Below are 19,950 nucleotides of genomic sequence, written 5' to 3' on the forward strand. Positions count from 1 at the left end.
CTCAAAGAACTCATGATGAAACATGCTTTCTGTCTTCAGAGAAAGAACTGTTGTGGTCTGAATACAGACTGAAGTATACTATTTTTCTCTTTGTTGAATCTTGTACCAAATTAATAACATGGTAATGTTTTACATGATTGCACATGTATAACCTGTATTGGATTGCTTACCCTCTCAGGGAGGAGAGAGGGCAGGGAGGGAGGAATAGAATTTGGAACTTAAAACTTAAAAAAAAAAGTTAAAAATTGTTTTAACATGTAACTGGGGAGAAATAAAATATTATTTAAAAAAATCAGCAATAATTCCAGAATCGTGCTCCTCACCTCCTGACAGAGGCATTGGACTAGATGTGTAGAATGAGACACATTTTTGGATATGGCCATTGTGAGATTTGTTTGCTTGATTCTGCACATTTGTTATAAGGGTTTTATTTTTCTTTTCTTTTTTTTTCCCTGATGAGGGAGGGATATGACAGGGAGAGAAGATAAATGCTTAATTGAAAGTTAAATTAAAAATATTTTAAAGTTGCTGTCCTTCTGTAAATTGTTCTCCTTGTTTTGCTCTCTTTATTCTGTGTCAGTTCATATTAAAGATTCTCTAAAATCTCCTTTATGATTTCTTGCAGCATGGTAGTTTTCCAGAAATTTATATATACCACATTTTGTTCAACATTCCTCACTTGTTTAAAAGGCAATCTAAGACCATCTTCTGAAATTCTAGTTTTTACTTTTCTTTCTCATTTTCACATATTCTGCTCTGGGGTAGTAGCCTCCCTCTCAGTGCCTCTTCCCTGCTAACCCGCCCCTCCCCCATTTGCTCTTGTTTATTGGTTGTGTTTGCTGTATTTCTGCACCCAGCTCTTTTTGCTTTTGCAAGTTCAGCCTTCTTTTGTTTCAGATTAGAGTCAGGTTCTTTTGATGCCTATTTTCTCTGCCGCCTCTCTTCATGTTTGTATACCCTTTTTGTGCATCTGAATTTTGAGAAATAACAAATTTTACCCTCTTCTTCCTTTCTACACTTGGGTATTCTTTTTACCTCACCTTTGCTTTCTCCTCTTCATATCTTGAGAATATTCTCAATCTAGCCACAGAACCTCTTTTTTTCTTATTCATCACTCTCTTAATACATTATTACATCATCATATAGCTCCTCATTGCTCAGGTAACTTTTCTTTCTGGATTCTTAGGTTTTTTTATGTTCAAAGCTCCTACTTAGCTTTGGTCTTTTCATCAGAATTCTTGAAGGTCTGCAATTCCATTGTAAGTCCTTCTTCCCCCTTACCCACCTTAGCACCATATTCAGGTTTGCAGGGCAGGTTCTTGGTTGTAATGCTTTCTCTTTTGCATTTTGCAGTATTGTATTCAGAGATCTCATTTTTTATTGAAACTGCTAGGTCTTGTGTGAACCTTAATATAGTCTGTTGATACTTGAACTGTTTTCTTTCTGGATGCTTGCAGTACTTTTTCTTTGATGTGGGAGCTCCGGGTTTTGTCAGTGACATTTCTGGGACTTCTCCTTTTGGGCAGATAGGTGCCAAGCATTTATTAAGCTCTTATTATGTGCCAAGCACTGTCCTAAGCACTGGGTGTACAAATACAAGCCAAAAAGACAGTCCCTGACCTCAGGAAGCTTACATTCTAACGGGAAGACAACACGCAAAAGGAAGCTAGAAAAGGGGAGCGGGAACTTTGGAAGGATGGCGTTGAAGTCTGGAAAGTCCAAAGCAGAGCATCCGAACCAGGAGGAGAATGGAGGTTCTGAGGAGATCTCAGGGCTCAGGAGCTGAAGGAAGTTTCAGGATGAGGCATCTGAGCCATGAGCCATGGTGCTGAAGTGGATTCCTTATGTCTTCATTTTGACTTCTGATTCTAATGGCTCTGGACAGTTTTCATTTATGATTTCTTTAACTATGGTGTCTGCTCCTCCACCCCCCAAATCATGGTTTTCAGGGAGTCTAATGATTGATTCCTAAATCTCCTTGATCTATTTTCCAGGCCAGTTTTTTATATCAGATTTTATAACATTCTATTTTCTCAATCTTTGATTTTATATTAATAATTTTTGACATCCCATGAAGTCAGGGATGTCCATTTGGTCTGTTTTAGGTTTCAGTGGGTCCATTTCTTGGGTACTTTCTCTTCTAAGCTATTTATTCTTCCAAGTCTTCTCCCTAAGAGCTTTTATTTCATTTTTGTATCTTCATTTCTCCTAGGTGGTCCTTGTACAAAATCCATTTTTTTCTTTGATTCATCGTTGCTTTTTGGGGATCTCTAGATTTGTAATGATTTTTGACGCTAGTTGGTGTTTTATTTTCTCATCTGTCCAACTTTAGTTCCTGAACTGGGGCTTTGTACTAGTTCTAGCCTCTGCTTTCTGTTGTTCTGCTGTGTGGGATTGTTGGTCTTGCTTTGAGATCCTTGGAGTCTTGTACTGATTTCCTCCTATGGGGGAGGCCATAGGAGTGTTGGAACTTAAGGTGCCTCAGTGTTGTCTCAGGACAGAACGTTGGGAACTTCAGAGTCTCTGGCTTGGTGGTGTTTATGAGGTTGTCACCGTTAGTGGGGCATTCTCAGAGTTCTCAGGAGAGATCTCTGTTCTTGCTGCCCAGGACACAGCCCTGGCTGTCTTTAGTTGTTCTGGAAGGCTGTGCTGCTTTGGTGCTGGAGAGGCCCTGATTAACTGATCCTCCAGGGTGGAAGAAGTCACTTAGAATAGTTTCTCATTGGGTTTTTCTTTTTCATTATTCCATTTTTTTTTTCATCATTCAAATTTCATTTTTTTTCTTTTTCAGATGCCTAGTAAATATCTACTAAAATTCAACACAGACCTTCATCCCGATGTTCATCCTAACATCACTCTAAAATTCTGCTGTGATGGCATATTTACCCTCTTTCTCATTAGATTATTTAGTCTTCTGGTGTGAATTTCATGTTTTGCTGTGAGCCTTTGATTGGCAGCTACTGAGGAAGCCCTTTAATTTCAAGTGCTCTAGAAATAGACCTGAGTTGTTACTTGATAAATGACCCTTAGGATATTTTATTTTTTTCCCTCTCTATAAACTGTCTCGCTGCTTTTGAGGTTATTGGTATTAAATTATTTTCAATTACTTTATTGATAATAGTGGAAAAACTTGGGGCAGGTTGACTTATCCTCAGTTCTAGAACTTTTTTCATTATTCCCTCTTCCTAGCGTGCAACTGCATTTCTGTGGCTAATGTGTGGTGCACCTTCTCTGCTTCCTATCTATGTGTGTGTAAACTTGTCTTCTATTTCAGAACAGACACAAGAGAGCATCCATCGCTTTGAACAGCAGGCAGGGTTGACAGACGCAGGATACACTCCCCATAAAGGCCTCACCACAGAAGAAACCAAGTACCACCGTGTGGCAGAGGCAGTCCATGTGAGTACCTAACAGCTTGAATGATTTTGAAAAAGTCACTTGCCAGGAATTATCTTCCTTTATCTCCACCTCCTGGTGTCACTGGTGTTCCTCAAGTCCCACCTAAAATCCCACCTTCTACAAGAAAACCTTCCCAATCCCCCTTAGTGGAAGTGCTGTCACTCAGTAATTATTTTCAGTTTTTCCTGTATAGATCTTGTTTCTACACAGTTGTTTGCTGTCTCCCTCATTAGATTATGTACAAAAAAATAATGTACATAATTTCATGTAACAAAAGCTCTCATTTCTAGATTGTTTTAGTTTTTGACTCACCACTTCCTTGTGAGGAAGGAGGTGAAATAATCATTCCTGTCTTATGTTATATAGTATTCCAGCATTTATCCTGCAGAATGCAGATTGACTTGACATCAATAAAGGATCTTCATTTTGTTATACTTCTCTTTCAGGCCGAATTTGTTTGAAGTGTCTGTAGCTGCTTTCTCATCTCTAAGTCCCACCTAAAATCCCCCCTCCTACAAGAATCCTTTCCCACTTCCCCTTAGTGGTAGTGTACTGTCACTCAGTAGTTATTTTCAGTTTTTCCTGTATAGATCTTGTTTGTACACAGTTGCTTGATGTTATGTCCCTCATGAGATTGTGAGCTTCTTGAGAGGGGGACTGTTTTTTGCCTTTCTGTGTTGTCTCCAGTGCTTAGCACACTTTAAATGCTTGTTGAAAAGAGGGAGAACCAAGATGGCAGAATAGCAGGAAGAAGTGGAGTCAACTTTTCTCCTCTCTAACTCTTCCACGGATATCTAAAATTAGTCCTGATTGGTAAATCTAAGAAAAGAATCTCACAGTGAATAATTTCTCCTTAGATTGGCATAGGTACACAAAGGAGGGAGTAGTATGGACACTGTGAGTGGGTTCTATCACGGAATGGCCTTGTGGAGCATTCCCAAAAAGGTATTGAAAAAGGACTGAGGCTGTGCACCAAGGCATGCAAAGGTCCCAGAGCCACACAGAGGAGGGCCTGACTTTGTGCGGGATGCAGAAATAGAGTACCAGTTGGCAGCTTTGTCACTCACTTATCCAACTCTGAGTCACAGATTGAGGGCGGACTGAAGGACAACCTGTGCTTAGGGTTGAGGTACCAGAGTGACAAGTCGTCATGGCCACTAGGCTGTGGACAGATCAAGAAGAAAGCTCAGAAGCAAGCTATAGCTATGTATCTCTGACCCTTGGAATAGAGCTGGATTTCAGTTCTGGCCTCCAGCCTAGTTTGAAACTTGCATCTGAATAAAGAGAGCAGAAATCCTAAACCAAAGGGAGCCTGCTTTTTTATCATTCCAAACCAGTAGAGCTTTTCAGTGGGTTGATAGAGGCCAAGTTCAGCAATCTACTGGAACTCCAGCCTGTGGCAGTGGCAAACCCACAGCTGTGTTCTTCAGACCCAAACTCAGGTGACGAACTTGCAGAGCTCAGCCTAGAAGGTGATCTCTTTAGATCTCTTAAGAGATCTGAAAGATACCATTTTATGTGCTTAGACTTTATCTGTCTCATTATGCCTTTTTTAAACTTAACATTTTCCCCTACTTATCCAGCATTTATAATTTCTCCTTCCCACCTTCACCATACTTACTGGTAGAAAAAATGATGACCTCCCCCACCCCCCATGAGAAAATGTACATAGTCATGCAAGACTGTATTGGCCATGTCCTTTCTGTGTATTTAGTCAATCTTCTCCCTGTCAGGACCACTTTTTCTTTTTGTCAGATGTCCTAGATGTTATTTATGGCACATCTCAAGCACAAATATTATTGATAGCATTGTTTTCATCAGGTTATGTTGAATTTTGTGTTTTTGAAGACCATTGTGTATTCTGTGATTTGCAATTAATAAAGCATCATCAGGACAGTATTTATGTTAAAGAGATCCTTTTGTGGTAGGGAGCAGCTTGTACTTATTTAAAGTATTTTGTTTCTTAAGGGAAATCTAGCCCATTCTTTTGTTATAAGTTCATCTGTAGGATACATGTGCACGAGCACACAACACACACACACACACACACACACACACACACACACCCACCCCTACACACGTACATATACCTGTCTATGTATCTCTCTATCCATCCATCAATCCACTAATGAATTGGCCATCCCATTGTATGTCAGTGTAGGCAATTTACAAAGCATTTTTTTGCTATCTGGATTGCTAGACTTATCTATTGAGTGATGATGGATCTTATTGAGACATTGCAACAGTTTATATGGAATACTTCTTTTTGAACTTTGTGCAGGATATCTTCATCCTTCATGACCGTGGCGCACACCTTCATTGAACATTTATTTTCCTGTTCTATAACTTGCCTGGGAGCAGAGGATCATTAAGCAAACTATCAGATTGCAGCCATCATGGAATCTTATGTAATATACATTTTCAGTGCATAGGAGACCTGCGGTGGGAAATCAAATGGCTATGTGCTATGCTACTTCTAAACCAACTCATTTTTCTGATTCAAAGCTGGTACTCTTTGGGCTCTTGTTGAAGTTCTGGCTTCAGCAGCTTTTTTAAAAATTTGTGATTTCCTCGGTATAGGGAAGCTCCTTCTGCTAGTGCAGTTCATTCAGTTCTATGCAACTTCTAGTATTAAAAGATTGTCTAGTTCCTTAAGTGACCGGTCACTCAGCCAGCATATGTCAGAGGTGGAACAGGAGCCAAGGTCTTTTTTGGCTTCGAGGACAGCTTTCTATCCATTATGACAAGTTGCCTTTTTATAACATTAGTTGGTACTTTAGTTCTTACCTCTAGAGCTGGGTGAACTGGTGTCTTGGCATGCCATTAAATATTTCACTCCTGTGACCCTTGTCCCAGCTTAGTTGTTATTTCCACTTACTTCCCTCCTCATGAGTAGTACTTTGTTCCCTGCAATTGCCTTTTTATAGTTGTGTAACCTCTTTATCATATAGTAATAATTACATTTAATTTTTTCTAGGAGCAAAGGGTTATTTTCTTTTAATTGTGAGATCACCTAAAGTAACATTGTGTGCTTATAATGCATGGGATCTAGAACTGAATGGGACCTTGGAAATTATGTAGGCCAACTTCCTAATTTTACAGATAAGAAAACTGAGACCCAGAGAGGCTATGTGAACTTGCTTAAAGTTACACATATAGTAAGCAGAGCTGGAATCTGAACATAGCTGCTTGAACTCCAAATCCAGTGCCTTTGCCACTATACAGTGAATTAGAAATTGATTTTTTCATGTGACTATGGATGGCTTTAATTTCTTCATCTGAAAACTGCCTGCTTGTATTCTTTGACTATTTATCAATTGGGGAATGACTTGTATTCTTATGGATTTGACTCAGTTCTCTATATATTTGAGAAATGAAGCCTTTACCAGAAATATTTCCTGTAAGTTTTCCCACAGTTTCCTTCTTTCTTCTAATCTTGGCTGCATTGGTTTGTTTGTGCAAAAATGTTTCAATTTATGATGATAAAACTTATCCCTTTTACATCCTGTGATCCTCTCTATCTCTTTTGTGATAAATTCTTCACTTATCCATAGATCTGACGAGTAAGCTATTCCATGCTCCCTCAATTTGATTATGATATCACCCCTTATGTCTAAACCATGTACCCATTTTTGCTTTATCTTGGTGTATGGTGGGAGATAATGTTCCATACCTTATTCTTGCCAAACTGCTTTCCAGTTCTCCCAGCAATTTTTGTCAAAAACTTGAGTTCTTTAAAACTCAAAAGCTTATAGAAGTGATTGTTGATAAATCAAAATAAATTAATTAAAAAAAAGAAATTTTTGCTTAATTTTATCATATTCATTTCTAAATATATCCACTGAGCCTTCCCCTTTAACAGTTTTTTTTTCCTTTTTGGTGAGGCAGTTGGGGTTAAGTGACATGCCTAAGGTCACACAGTTAAGTGTCAAGTGTCTGAGGCTGGATTAGAGCTCAGGTCCTCCTGACTCCAAGGCTAGAGCTCTATCCACTGCACCACCTAGCTTCCCCTTAACAATTTTTTTTAATATAAATTTATTTATTTTTAGTTTTCAAGATTTACTTCCACAAGATTTTGAATTCCACATTTTCACCTCATCTTGCCCCTCCCTCCACCCCAAGATGGCATGCATTCTGAACTCCCCTTCCCCAAGTCTACCCTCCCTTCTATCTCTCCCCCTGCCCCCCATCCCCTTCCCCTTCTGTTTTCCTGTAGGGCAGGATAATTTCTGTACCTCATTTCCTGTATTTCTTATTTCCCAGTTGCATGTGGAAATATATATTTTTAAACATGTGTTTTTAAAACTTTGGGTTCCAGACTTTCTCCCTTCCTCCCACCCCACCCACTCTCATTGAAAGGCAGGCAAGTCAATATAGGCCATACATGTGCAGTTATGCAAAACACTTCCATAGTAGACATGTTGTGAAAAACTAACTCTATTTCCCTTAATCCTATCCTGCCCCCCCCATTTATTCTATTCTTTCTTTTGACCCTGTCCCTCCTCAGAAGTACTTCCTTCTGATTACCCCTTTCCCAATCTGCCCTTCTCTCTATCATCCCCTGCTCTCTTGTCCCCTTCTTCCCCTATTTTCCTGTAGGGTAAGACAGATTTCCATACCCAATTGAGTGTGTATGTTATTCCCTCCTTAAGCCAAATCCTATGAGAATAAGATTCTCATTCTTCTCACCTTCCCCTGTTTCCTCCACTGTAAGAACCTTTTCTTGTCTGTTTTGTGCAGATAATGTACCCCATTCTACCTCTCCCTTTCTCCTTCTCCTAGTATAATCCTTCTCACCCTTAATTTTATTCTCCAGATATCACCCCTTCATCTTCAACTCACCCTGTGCCCTCTCTCTCTCTCTATCTATCTATCTATCTCTATCTATCTCTATCTATCTATCTATCTCTCTCTCTCTCTCTCTATACATACATATAATTTTTCCCCTCCCACTACCCTAATACTGACAAAGGTCTCATGAGTTATAAATATCATCTTTCCATGCAGGAATGTAAACAGTTCAGCCTTAATAAGTCTCTTATGATTTCTCTTTCCTGTTTACCTCTTCATGTTCCACTTGAGTCTTGTATTTGAAAGTCAAATTTTCTATTCAGCTCTGGTCTTTTCATCAAGAATGCTTGAAAGTCCTCTATTTCACTGAATCCATTTTTTCCCCTGAAGGATTATACTCGGTTTTGCTGGGTAGGTGATTCTTGGTTGTAATCCTATCTCCTTTGCCTCTGGAATATTATATTCCATGCCCTCTGGTCCTTAATGTAGAAGCTGCTAAATCTTGTGTTATCCTGATTGTGTTTCCACATACTTGAATTGTTTCTTTCTGGCTGCTTGCAATATTTTCTCCTTGACCTGGGAACTCTGGAATTTGGCTACAATATTCCTAGGAGTTTTCCTTTGGGGATCTCTTTCAGGGGAGATGGTGGATTCTTTCAATTTCTATTTTGCCCTCTGGTTCTAAAATATCAGGGCAGTTTTCCTCAATAATTTCTTGAAAGATGATGTCTAGGCTCTTTTTTTGATCATGGCTTTCAGATAGTCCAATAATTTTTAAATTCTCTTCCTGGATCTATTTTCCAGGTCAGTTGTTTTTCCAATGAGATATTTCACATTGTTTTCTAATTTTTCATTCTTTTGGATTTGTTTTACAGTGTCTTGATTTCTCATAAAGTCACTATCTTCCAATTGCTCTATTCTAATTTTTAAGGAAGTATTTTCTTCAGTAAGCTTTTGGACTTCCTTTTCCATTTGGCCAATTTTGCTTTTTAGGGCATTCTTCTCCTCATTGGCTTTTTGGACCTCTTTTGCCATTTGGGTTAGGCTATTTTTTAAGGTGTTATTTTCTTCAGTATTTTTTGGGTCTCCTTTAGCAAGCTGTTGACTTGTTTTTCATGATTTTCTTGCATCACTTTCATTTCTCTTGTTTTTCCTCTACTTCTCTTACTTGCTTCTCAAAATCCCTTTTGAGCTCTTCCAAGGCCTGGAACGGATTCATATTTTTCTTGGAGGCTTTGGATGTGGAGCTTTGACTTTGTTGTCTTCTTCTGGTTGTATGTTTTGATCTTCTTTGTCACCAAAGTAAGATAATATAGTCTGACTCTGTTTTTGAGGTTTGCTCATGATCCCAGCCAACTACTTGAATTTTAAACTCTTTGTTAAGGTAAAAGTCTGCTTCCAATGTGGAGAATGTACCGTCCCAAGCTTCAGGGGTTTGTATAGCTGTTTTCAGAGATACTTTCTAGGGACCTGTAAATTTTCAGTTCTTCCAAGGTGGTATGATAAGGGTCGAGGTGTTTACTCTTTTCCTGGCCTGTGCTCTGGTCTTTGAGTGACTGGCCACAAGCAGTCTTTTCTGTCTTGGAACTGTGAGGAAGGTTTCCTGTCCACAGCCACTACAAGCTCCACCATGCAGCGCTCCTCTCACCCCAGGACCGCCACCCAGAACTGTGACCCAGATCCAAGCACAGGCAAAGCAAGAGATTCCTGCCTCAGCAGTAGCAAAGAGATCCCTGCAATCCCCCTGATCAGCCACTTGATTCCCCCTCAGTCTGTGGGCTGGAAGCTCAGGACACAGCCACGGCTTGGCACCTGAGTTCTGCGCCTAGCTTTCTCTCACTGAAAAAACAGACTTTCCTACTGACCTTCTGAAGTTGTCTTTGGCATTCATGGATTGGGGTCTGGAAACTGCCACAGCTGCCTGTGATTCATTCCTCTGAGGCCTGCTCCAGGTTCACTGCAGCCTGCATGGCCATGCCAAACTGCGCTCCTCTACCCGCCCGGGGCGATATGCCTTTCTGATCAACCATCCAGGCTGTCTTGGGCTGGAAATTTGTTTTACTCTGTCTTTTTGTGGGTTCTGCTGCTTTAGAATTTGTTTAGAGCCATTTTTTTATGGGTATTTGGAGGGGTTTTGGGGAGAGCTCAAGCAAGTCACTGCTTTCACTCCTCCATCTTGGCTCCGCCTCCTTAAATTTTTAAAAAAAATTCAGCTACATATCAACTACTTTTGACAGTATATCTCCAATAAAGGGAGTGCTGTATATTCTTAGCTCTTCCCTGGGTTCAGGATTGGTCATTATAGTTACACAGCATTCAAGTGTAGTTCTTCCTGTTTATGTTATTGTAGTCACTGTGTATATTTTCTGTTCTGATTTATTCTGTATGAGGTCCATTCTATTAGTTCATGCATCTTTCTGTATTTCTCTGACTTCTTTATATTCATTGTTTCTTATGTTTCCATTATAATAAATAGGGTGTGTATACTGTAAATGGTAGTCTCTTGTTTATTCCTTTTTATCTATTGTGACTTCTCATAAGAATTTTGATTTGTGTTTTCTTATTCTGAGGAACTAAACACATGCTTAGGGGGAAAGCCCCTATCATTCAGCCACATTAGTGTATATAATTGAATCAGTCAGGAAGCCTTAATCTTTAGCGGACACATAACAGTAACACTCATTTTTCTAGGTTATAAAACAGTTTATGAAAAATAACCCTGCGAGGAAGGTCATACAAATGTTATCCTCATCTTTGAGAAAACTGAAAGTGATTTGCCTGAATTCAAACAAAATATAAACAGGAATTCATTCCAGTATTTGTGACTTCAAGTCCAGGCCTCTTTCTAATATACCACATTACCTCTTGCGATCCTGTTCCCTTAATAAATGTTCTCAGGAAGTGCTTTTCAAGAATTCTTTTCACATGGGTTCAGATGCATTTTCTTTCTTTCCTTCCTTTTTCTCCTCCCCTCCCCTCCTCTCTCCTATCCTCTGCAAGTATACATTTTTCCTTTACTCCTAAATTGTGATATGTAACCTCCATTCTTGGTTACCATTCCCCTCCCCACCCTGGACACTTTTCATCTGGTTCTATTCAAGTTCATTGGGCACTTTGCTCCCAGATACTTGTCTTCCTCCTTAGGATGTCTTTGTTGCATTTTATCAATGTCAGTATTGTTCTGTTTTGAACAGCTTCCTATCTTAATCACAGCTTTCACCTCCCTACTTCACCTATTTCAGCAAACTATGTGTACACAATTGTACAGTAGAGAAACCTTGTATTTGCTCCCAGACTTCAGATAATTCCTTCTGTGGCAGTACCAGTACTTTTATAGGTTTAAAACTTATCATTTTTTGTTCTTTAATGTTGTAACATTGCTTTTGCAAAAAATGACTTAGATACCTCCTAAAGATTGGATTGATTGAAATATGTAATGACAACCCTAATTTCTGTAATACTTTAAGACTTTAAAAAATGTTTATTTTAAATAAAATTTTAAAAATTACTGATATCTTTTGTTTTATATTGCTTAAATTTCCACATTATTCCACATTCTTCTCCCAGAGGAGTCATATAACCAATCGTTTTTTTTTTGTTTTTTTGTCATTTTTGTTTTTTAAAAGAAACAGCCTCAGAAGATACCCCTTCTTCACTTCTCTTTTAGAGGAGAAAGAAAAAGAGGATGAGAAGTCATCCCTGCTTCATTCCTTTGCAAAGGATGTGGAACATTACATATATTTTCAGGTGTTTTCAGTGTATTAATTGTTTTTTCTGATGTTTCCTCCCTCCTCTTCCTCTTTTTCCCTTTAAAAAATAATTTTTTTTATGAGATGGCTCTGAGAGAGGAAGAGGAGGGATGCTAGGGAAAATTCTGGTGACGTTAAGATAGCAAGAAAAATTTATTTTAAAAGGAGGAAGAAGAAAAAAAATAAGCAAAACTGATCAATATATTGAAAAAAGTCTGACGATATATGCAGTGTTCAACACCCAAGGACATGCCTCTCTGCAAAGGAATGAAGAGAGACATCTTCTCATTGGCTCTTCTTTGGGGCCATGCTTGTTCTTTTTAATTTTGCAACATTCATTTTGATTTGAGGTCATTCTTTCAATTAATTGAAATTACTGGTGTTGATAATGGTCTTGTACATAGTTTTCTTGGCTCTGCTTACTTCATTTTGTATCACCTCATTACAGATCAGTTCTTTACAAAAACTTGTAAGAAGATGATGCAAACCTTAAGATCTCTGTTTTATGGATAAGAAGTAGAGGCTTAGAGAGGCAGAATATGTAGCACAAAAAATACTGCATTTGGAGTCAGCCCTGGAATTGAATCTTCCCTCTGTTTCTCATTGCCTGTGTGACATCTGGGCAAGTCATTTAATGTCTCATAACCTTAGTTTCTCATCTGTTTAGAGAAGGGAGTTTGATTGGAAGACTTCTGAGTTCTCTTTCAGTTTTGAATCTGAGGGTTCTGTGGAGGGGAAATGATCTGCCCAGAGTTGTACAGTAAATGGCAGAGCTGGGTTTGAAACTTGGGTTCTTTGACTTACATTTCAGTGCTCTTTTCCTTGCTCCATCAATGTCAAGATGAATGGGGGTGGGGAGTGAACAAAGAAAGTTGTGTTTTATTCCAGATTTGAACCAAGGTATTAGCTGATCCTTCTTTAATAAGCTTATAAGTAGGTATGAATTCTTTCAAAGACTTTTTTTTCCTTTTTCAAATAGAAATTGAAGTTACAAAATGGAGAAATGACAAAAGAAGATAGACTGACTGCTTCAACACAGTCTTCTCCAAGTAGTACACCCCATTCTTCTCCCAAGCAAAAGCCTAGGTATGCCAATTCCCCAGGATCCCTTCCTACAAAACTATCACCAAAGCTTTCAAAATTAGGGTTAGCCTCATTTTGGACTCTTACGAGCATGTTGTAATCAATAACGTCTATTTATATAGCACTTTGAGGTTTATAAAACACTTTTCCTATATTATCTCATTGGAGCTTCACAATAACTTTGTGAAGCAGGTGCTTTTATTCTACTCTAGAGATGAGGAAATTGAGGCTAAGTGGTTAAGTGACTTGGCCTGGTAAGTTTGCACTAGCTTTATTTATAAATTTATACTCAGGTCTTCCTGAATACTGTTAAGTCTAGCACTGTATCCATTATGCCATCTAGCTGACATCTAAATCTTCCTCATGTGATGGTAGGTCATGTTTTCTGAATTTAGCATTGTGTTTACATTTTACTCATATACTCCTATGTGGTTTCCAAATGAATAGATAACATTTGGAACTGTAGATGTGTAGCATTATGATAAAGAAAGTCTGTATAGACATACCTTACCTAAGGTTTTAATTAGATCTTTTGAAAGACCAGTGTGAGATAGATTATTATGAGGGCAATTTGTGCCATAGGAATGATATTGTGCTTAACATCTGGTGGTGTTTGGTTATATATTGATCATGTGTCTTCTGATACTTCATTTGTACCTTGGTTGACCGTAGATGCCAAAAATGCATAAGCTTTAGTTAGGTATTACCAAGTTGGGAAGACCTTTGATGGAATGTAATGCCTGTTGTATTCTAGCTAAGTCAGGGGAGGCTCATTACCTGATTTCTTGCAAGAGAAGGGTCCAGAAGAATGGTTATGTTCTTGGAGTTATGGCAACATTAAGGGTACATCTATGATTGAAAGGTGTCAGTGAACCATGATTTCCATGTTCCAGTTCTTCACTTGGAAGTTTCTGATCATTAGAGGATATACTTAAGGTATATTTTTAGAGGTTTTTATGTGATGGTTCTTGTGTGCCTTATGGACTTTGCTTGTGACTTTTCCTTTTAGAGGCTGGTTTACTCATGGATCTTCTACTTCCTTACCTGGACTAGATATCTGCAGCATGGACTCTGAGAATGGAGATAGAGACAAACCCTCATCTGAAAAATGGAGCCTTTTTGGACCAAGACCAAGAACCCTTCAGAAATCCGACTCGGGTATTGTGTTGAAGGGGTCATTTATAAGAGTTTTTCTGGGATAAGAAAGAGGAAAACTACATAGCTAAGAGGGATTGTGCTGTTTTCTGGATGGTTTCCATTCCAACATTGCTCAAAGTCCTTCATTAGCATTGGAAATAACATTAAATAACTTTATGTACAGTGTCTTATGTGATTGCTTAAGACCAAAGGGCCATAGAATTAAGGACTGGAAGGAAATCTTAGAGATAATCTAATTAGGGGGTGGGGAACCTTTGGCCTTGAAGCCACATGTGGCCCTCCATCTCCAGGTCCTCAAATTCAGTCTTTGGACCTAGAAGGCCACATGTGGCCTCAAGGCCAAAGGTTCCCCACCCCTGATTCTAAACCTTGTCATTTTTATGTATCAAGAAACTAAGAGGGGCAGTTAATACAGCTCTGGCCTTGGAGTCAGGAGGACCTGAATTCAATTCCAGCCTCAGATACTTAACACTTAACTAGCTGTGTGATCCTGGGCAAGTCACTTAACCCCATATGCCTCACGAAAAAGCCAAAAAAACCCAAAACAAAGAAACTGAGGTTGGTAGTGTCACTTGCCCAAGATTGCATAGGTTATTAGTAGCAGAGCTGGGATTCACGCTTAAATTTCCTAATCCAGTGCCTTTTCTGCTGCACTAAACTGCCTCTTAACAAAATGCTTCTGGAACACTAAAGTGTTGAAGCGGATCTCTTTGCTGACCAATATTGCTAAACACACTTGAACTTCAGGTTCCAAGGATTTTGGATTGTTTAAAGTCCAGCCTGGGGAGGTATGGGGGATCGAGGTGAAAGTTTGTTGTGAAGCAATTAAGTTTGTGAAAAGGGAAGGGAGCAAGCATTTACATAGTGGTAACTTTATGCCAGGTACTATGCTAAGCATTTTACAAGTATTGTCTCATTTGATCCTCACAACGACCCTGAGAGGTGGGTGTTGTTATAATCTCCATTTTATGGTCAAGGAAACAGGCAAATAGAAGTTAAGTAACTTGGCTAGAGTCACACAGCTAGTAAGTGTCTGAGGTCATATTTGAACTCATCTTTCTGATTCTGGGCCTAGCACTCTATTCCTAGGATAGTAACTTATTGCTTACATTGACAGGAGTTGTAAAGAAGTAGGTGTTCATTGCTCATGAAAGGCGGTTTGATAAAAAGTAAAAAATAAAATAATTTTCTTCAGGGTTTTAAATTTTTACAGCATGATTTGTTCAGTGCTATAATGTATCAGTATAGTGTTCCCATTTTATAATTGGGAAAATGGAGACCCAAAGGTAAAATATCTTACCCCACAGTCACAAAGCTAGTGTTAGTCCAGACTTCAACTTGGAGCTCCTGACTCCCAAGGATAGTGCTCTTGGCACTAACCAGTATCATGGCATAGGAAAGAAGAGATTTTGAGTTGAGAATATGGTCTTCTAGTTTGACACACCCACACCACTTAGTTGTGACCTTGGGCAGTTGTGAGCTCTTAGTTCATCTGTCAAATGGGGAATTTCCTTCTTTCTCCACCCCCTCCCACCCCATCCCCCACTACAGGGTTGGGTGTAGGGGTTGTGTATGTATCCTTTAACAAATGGGGAATAGGTTGGAGATAAAGCTTTGTCACTTAATATTTAAATATAGTCATAAAGGGACACTGCTGAGGGAAAAAGAGACCACTTCCTTATGCTAGTACTTTACTCTGTTGTATCATCTCTTCTCCCTCCTCCCCCGCAAAAGCACTTGTCCCCTTAGTTCTGGGGTGATGGGGAGTCACCATGCTGTATGACACTTCCCAAGATGGGTTTCTGAATGTTTTATAAATCAAACTTGTGACTGTGTATAGAGCTTTGTGACCTACCCCAAGTTGTTTTTGTTCTAGGTATCCAGCCTCAGAAATGGAAATAATCTGTCTTCTGTGGCTTTACTTACTTCACTCAGGTTTCAGTGTCCAGTCCTACAGAGGTACTCAGAAGCCATCACCAATGGAGATCATTCGGGTTCAGGCTACTAGAATTGCAGAAGACCCAGCAGCGTTCAAGCCACCTAAGATGGACCTTCCTGTGATGGAAGGAAAGAAACCACCTCCACGAACCCATAACATCAAACCAAGGGACATGAATGTGTTGACTCCTACAGGATTCTAAAGCTCCCCTTTTCATATGAGCAAAGTTTTTTCCCTGCTGACCACTGTTATGTAGAGAGAGAGTATTTTAGACTTTTCTTTTCTTCCCATCCATCTTGCACTTGATGTAGGAATGATGTCATCCATTTACAATTCTGCTGAAGATAATATTCCTGGGGAAGTAGTGATTGTTTCTTTTAAATATTTGTAGCAAAGCTTGAATCTTTCTAATGCAGAAAAACCTATTCTGTAATGTCCCAAAGTTGGTATGAATAACTTCTCAAAGTACACTTGATCACAGCCAGTTACTGATGTATAGAACTAGATTGCAGGGGGTGAGGGAAATCATTAAAATCTGGTAGACTTTGTTCTGCATATTTTATCCAAGATAAATATTTGTTTGGTGCTTCTTTCTTTGATAAAGAACATTTCTATTTTCTATCTTAGTTGCTGGAGTTAACAGCTTCTTCTTAGAGAACACTGCTTCTTTAGAATCAGGGCACTGGTTCAGGAGCCCTGTTTCCTGGTTCCTTCCTGGCCAAGAATAGAGATAGGCAGTAGCCTAACAGGAAAAGTCTTTTGGAAGTGGCGACTGCTGCTGTCCTGTGACACTTATGTAAAAGATATTTAAAAGGTCCTTTGGTCAAGGGCTTGAAGCAGAAGATTTGGTCTGCTCTGCCCTACCAGTGGAATTTTCTTTTCAGAAAGACTGAATGCTAAGGATTGTGGTTTGTCACTGAATTGCTGCCTTCAGTAGATAAATAAGTGGTCTGTGTTCACTTTAGCAATAGGTAGCACACTAAGCTCATAGAGACTAATAACTGATTCTTTTTTTAGTGAGGCAGTTGGGGTTAATTGACTTGCCCGGAGTCGCAGCTAGTGAGTGTTATGGGTCTGAGGCCGGATTTGAACTCGGGTCCTCCTGACTTCAGGGCCGGTGCTCTATCCACTGCGCCACCTAGCTGCCCTCATTCTTTTAAATTTGTAAGGGAGATTCTGTGCAATGTTTTGTGCTGTAGAGGAACCGCTGAAATAACTTATTTTTTAAAAACTTGAAAACTCAAGGAAGCTTAATCTTCAGTGATCTGAGGTAAATCATCCTGTGACTTTTAACCTCCTCCCCAAGTATTGGCCTGAATCCTTTCTTAATAGAAAAGGATAGCTGGGAGAAATAAAAGCTTTTCTCTTTGGGAATTTAAAATGAAACTGAACCATCCCTTCATTCTCCCCTCCCACCAACAGATGATTGAAATAATTTTATTACCCTTTTACATCTCTGTGCTCTCATTCTTGGAAGCCTGTTTCATCTCCTACTTCCTGGTTTTGTTAAAGAAACACAGTACCCATGAGGGCTTGGGCCTTTGTATTTCATGTTGTTTACTATTCATTCCTTTTTAATGTGTTGACCTTGATTTGAGAAAAATTCTCTGGATTGTAGGTTTTTGCAAGGGTAGAAAAATAGAAGCAATAGGGGAAGATAGTGATCCTGTAGTTCACAACTTCCTTGTGCCAAATAGTGGGGAACATAGGATTTTTATCTGGAGGACCTTAAATTTGATCTAGCCCCATCTCATTTAAGAAATAATTTGCCCACAGTCCTGGCAGCTGACACTTGGAGATGGACTGCTACATACATTAAAGGGAGCATCTAAGTGTGAAGAACACCTAGCTGAGTCTGAAGAAGCTGGGCGCGATTCGTGTGGTCACTTGGAGCATGGAAAAATATGGAAGCTATACAGACAATATCATGGATCTCAAAATTAAAGGAGGTTGGAACCTCTGATCCATGTGCCCAGGGGAGGGTCCTAGAAATATCTGATACAATCCTTCAAAACCTTTATGATTTAATCTGTTATTTTTTTCTGCTGCCAATCTCCATCATAGTGATTGGTCTTCATGAGATGTATCAAACTTCATGATTACATAGCTACTTTGTCTTCAGATTGCAAAGTCCAATTATAAGGCCCAAACTTGAGTCCTTTTGCCCTAAGTAGGGCCTGGCCTTTGAGAGCTCCCCTGGGATTGGACAGATTCTTCAACTCCAATGTAGAACCCTGCTCCTCAGTGGTTATATAATTTAGAGTTAGAAAGAACCTTGGGTCACCTCATGCATTCCACTCATCTTACTGGAGGAAATTGGCCTGGAGAGGGGAAATGGCTCGTTTGAAGTCATGGCTCTTTTCATGTTATCGCCTTCCCCCAATGAGGGAATAAAACCAGGGAGGTTTAAATTGGGATTTTCATCCCTAAGAAAGCAACTCAAAGACCATACTTGGCAGGAAGAAAGCTTTAGCACAGAAAGTTCCTTAAAAAAATATTCTACACATGAGAAATAATTATAAAATAGATATAATTTGTATATCACTATAAGGTGTGATTTTTCTGCAAAAGCCCCTAAGGCAACTTGTCATGTTGACTTGGGAAGTTGAGAGTTCTCAGCCATCGTCCTACTGGACCCTGTTTTCTGGCACAAAGTTACTGTTGGTTGCACAGAGGAGGAGTAGTTTGAGCAGGAACACTTTCTCCTGGAGCTGGGGTACTAGGGGCTCCCCCAGCTCTTGGGCTAGTCGGATTCGGAAAGCTGTAAACTCCATTTCCACATCCACTGCAGTGATATCATCCCCTTCCTGTAGATGGGGCCTAATCTTTTTGATAAGCAGATCCTTCCTTTCAATGACTGAAGTCCTTAAGTGCTCTGAAATAAAAAAAAAGACATCAGAGATGTGAAATGTCTTTCCAGTACATAAACACTCTCTGATGGCCTTCAAATTTCACCTAATCTTAAGGAGGCTCAATCATTTGAGTTTTAAGGTACCACCTTACTCAATTCTGTGTACTTCCTACGGCTGTAGAGATCATTTTTCTGAAAGAAAAACCCAAGGCACAGAAATGGCCTCTTCCATTAGCTTATGGGGCTTGGTCTGGCCTAAGTTGTTTTTGGACCATCAGAAGTTAGGAGGGGTGTACACAGAGGTTCTAACTAAAGTTTTTCATCTGCCTTGATGATAGGTTAGCGTGCATTTCCAGGTGGGGAAAAGTTGGGCTAAGATACTCATTCTTTCAAGAAATTAAAGCACTAATTAAGCACATATTGGGTGTAGGTCTTGAGATAAAAAGTAAACTCACTAGTGTAGCCGTTAAGACCTTTAAGGTGCCTTCCTTATAATAACCCTGTGTTCTCTTCATTTTACCTAAGGAAACTAAAGCTTGGAGAAGTAAAAGTGACTTCTCCAATGTTACACAGCTAAAAAGTTTTAAAGCCAAGTGTTCTGGGGTTTGTTTTTGGTTTTTTGGAGGCAGTGGGGATTAAGTGACTTGCCCAGGGTCACACAGCTAGTGTCAAGTGTCTGAGGCCAATCTGAGTCCTGACTCTGGCCAGTGCTCTATCCACTGCACCACCTAGCTGCCCTGAGTCCAAGTTTGTTCTATACTTTGCTCTACATCAGTCCTTCCATGGAGGCCAGCCTTGAATAAAGGAGTCACACTGGAGAGAAAAAGTTCCAAGGGCAGGATTTACTGGTAGAGATCTTGAAAGCAAGGCTAAAACTTGTAAAGGGGACCACAGGGTGTGGGGACAAGGGATTCACTTTCCTTTTTAAGTCCATTTCCTTATCTGCAAAATAGGAGTAGAGGGAGGAAAGACCAGATGAC

The 19,950-nt window shown here is 39.5% G+C and overlaps 2 protein-coding genes across 3 annotated transcripts in view; one reads left to right on the forward strand and one right to left on the reverse strand.

The window, feature by feature from the left end:
* Window positions 1–16,692, forward strand: part of KIAA1191 (KIAA1191 ortholog) — a 32,329-nt gene extending 15,637 nt beyond the window's left edge. For both annotated transcript variants that reach the window (XM_020998874.2, XM_020998875.2), the window contains 4 exons: window positions 3,275–3,399; window positions 12,919–13,025; window positions 14,032–14,180; window positions 16,116–16,692. In XM_020998874.2, coding sequence (XP_020854533.1) covers window positions 3,275–3,399; window positions 12,919–13,025; window positions 14,032–14,180; window positions 16,116–16,321 — 587 coding nt within the window. In that variant the 3' untranslated portion in view covers window positions 16,322–16,692. The remainder of the gene's footprint in view (window positions 1–3,274; window positions 3,400–12,918; window positions 13,026–14,031; window positions 14,181–16,115) is intronic.
* Window positions 16,693–18,632: 1,940 nt separating this feature from the next.
* SIMC1 (SUMO interacting motifs containing 1) overlaps window positions 18,633–19,950 on the reverse strand; it is a 36,308-nt gene continuing 34,990 nt past the window's right edge. The window contains 1 exon segment of the mRNA XM_020998873.2: window positions 18,633–18,994. Within this exon segment, the coding sequence (XP_020854532.2) occupies window positions 18,747–18,994 (248 nt within the window). The 3' untranslated portion in view covers window positions 18,633–18,746.

The sequence above is a fragment of the Phascolarctos cinereus genome, unplaced genomic scaffold (assembly GCF_003287225.1).
Source record: "Phascolarctos cinereus isolate Bilbo 61053 unplaced genomic scaffold, phaCin_HiC Scaffold_2;HRSCAF=192, whole genome shotgun sequence".
Classification (NCBI taxonomy): Eukaryota; Metazoa; Chordata; class Mammalia; order Diprotodontia; family Phascolarctidae; genus Phascolarctos; species Phascolarctos cinereus.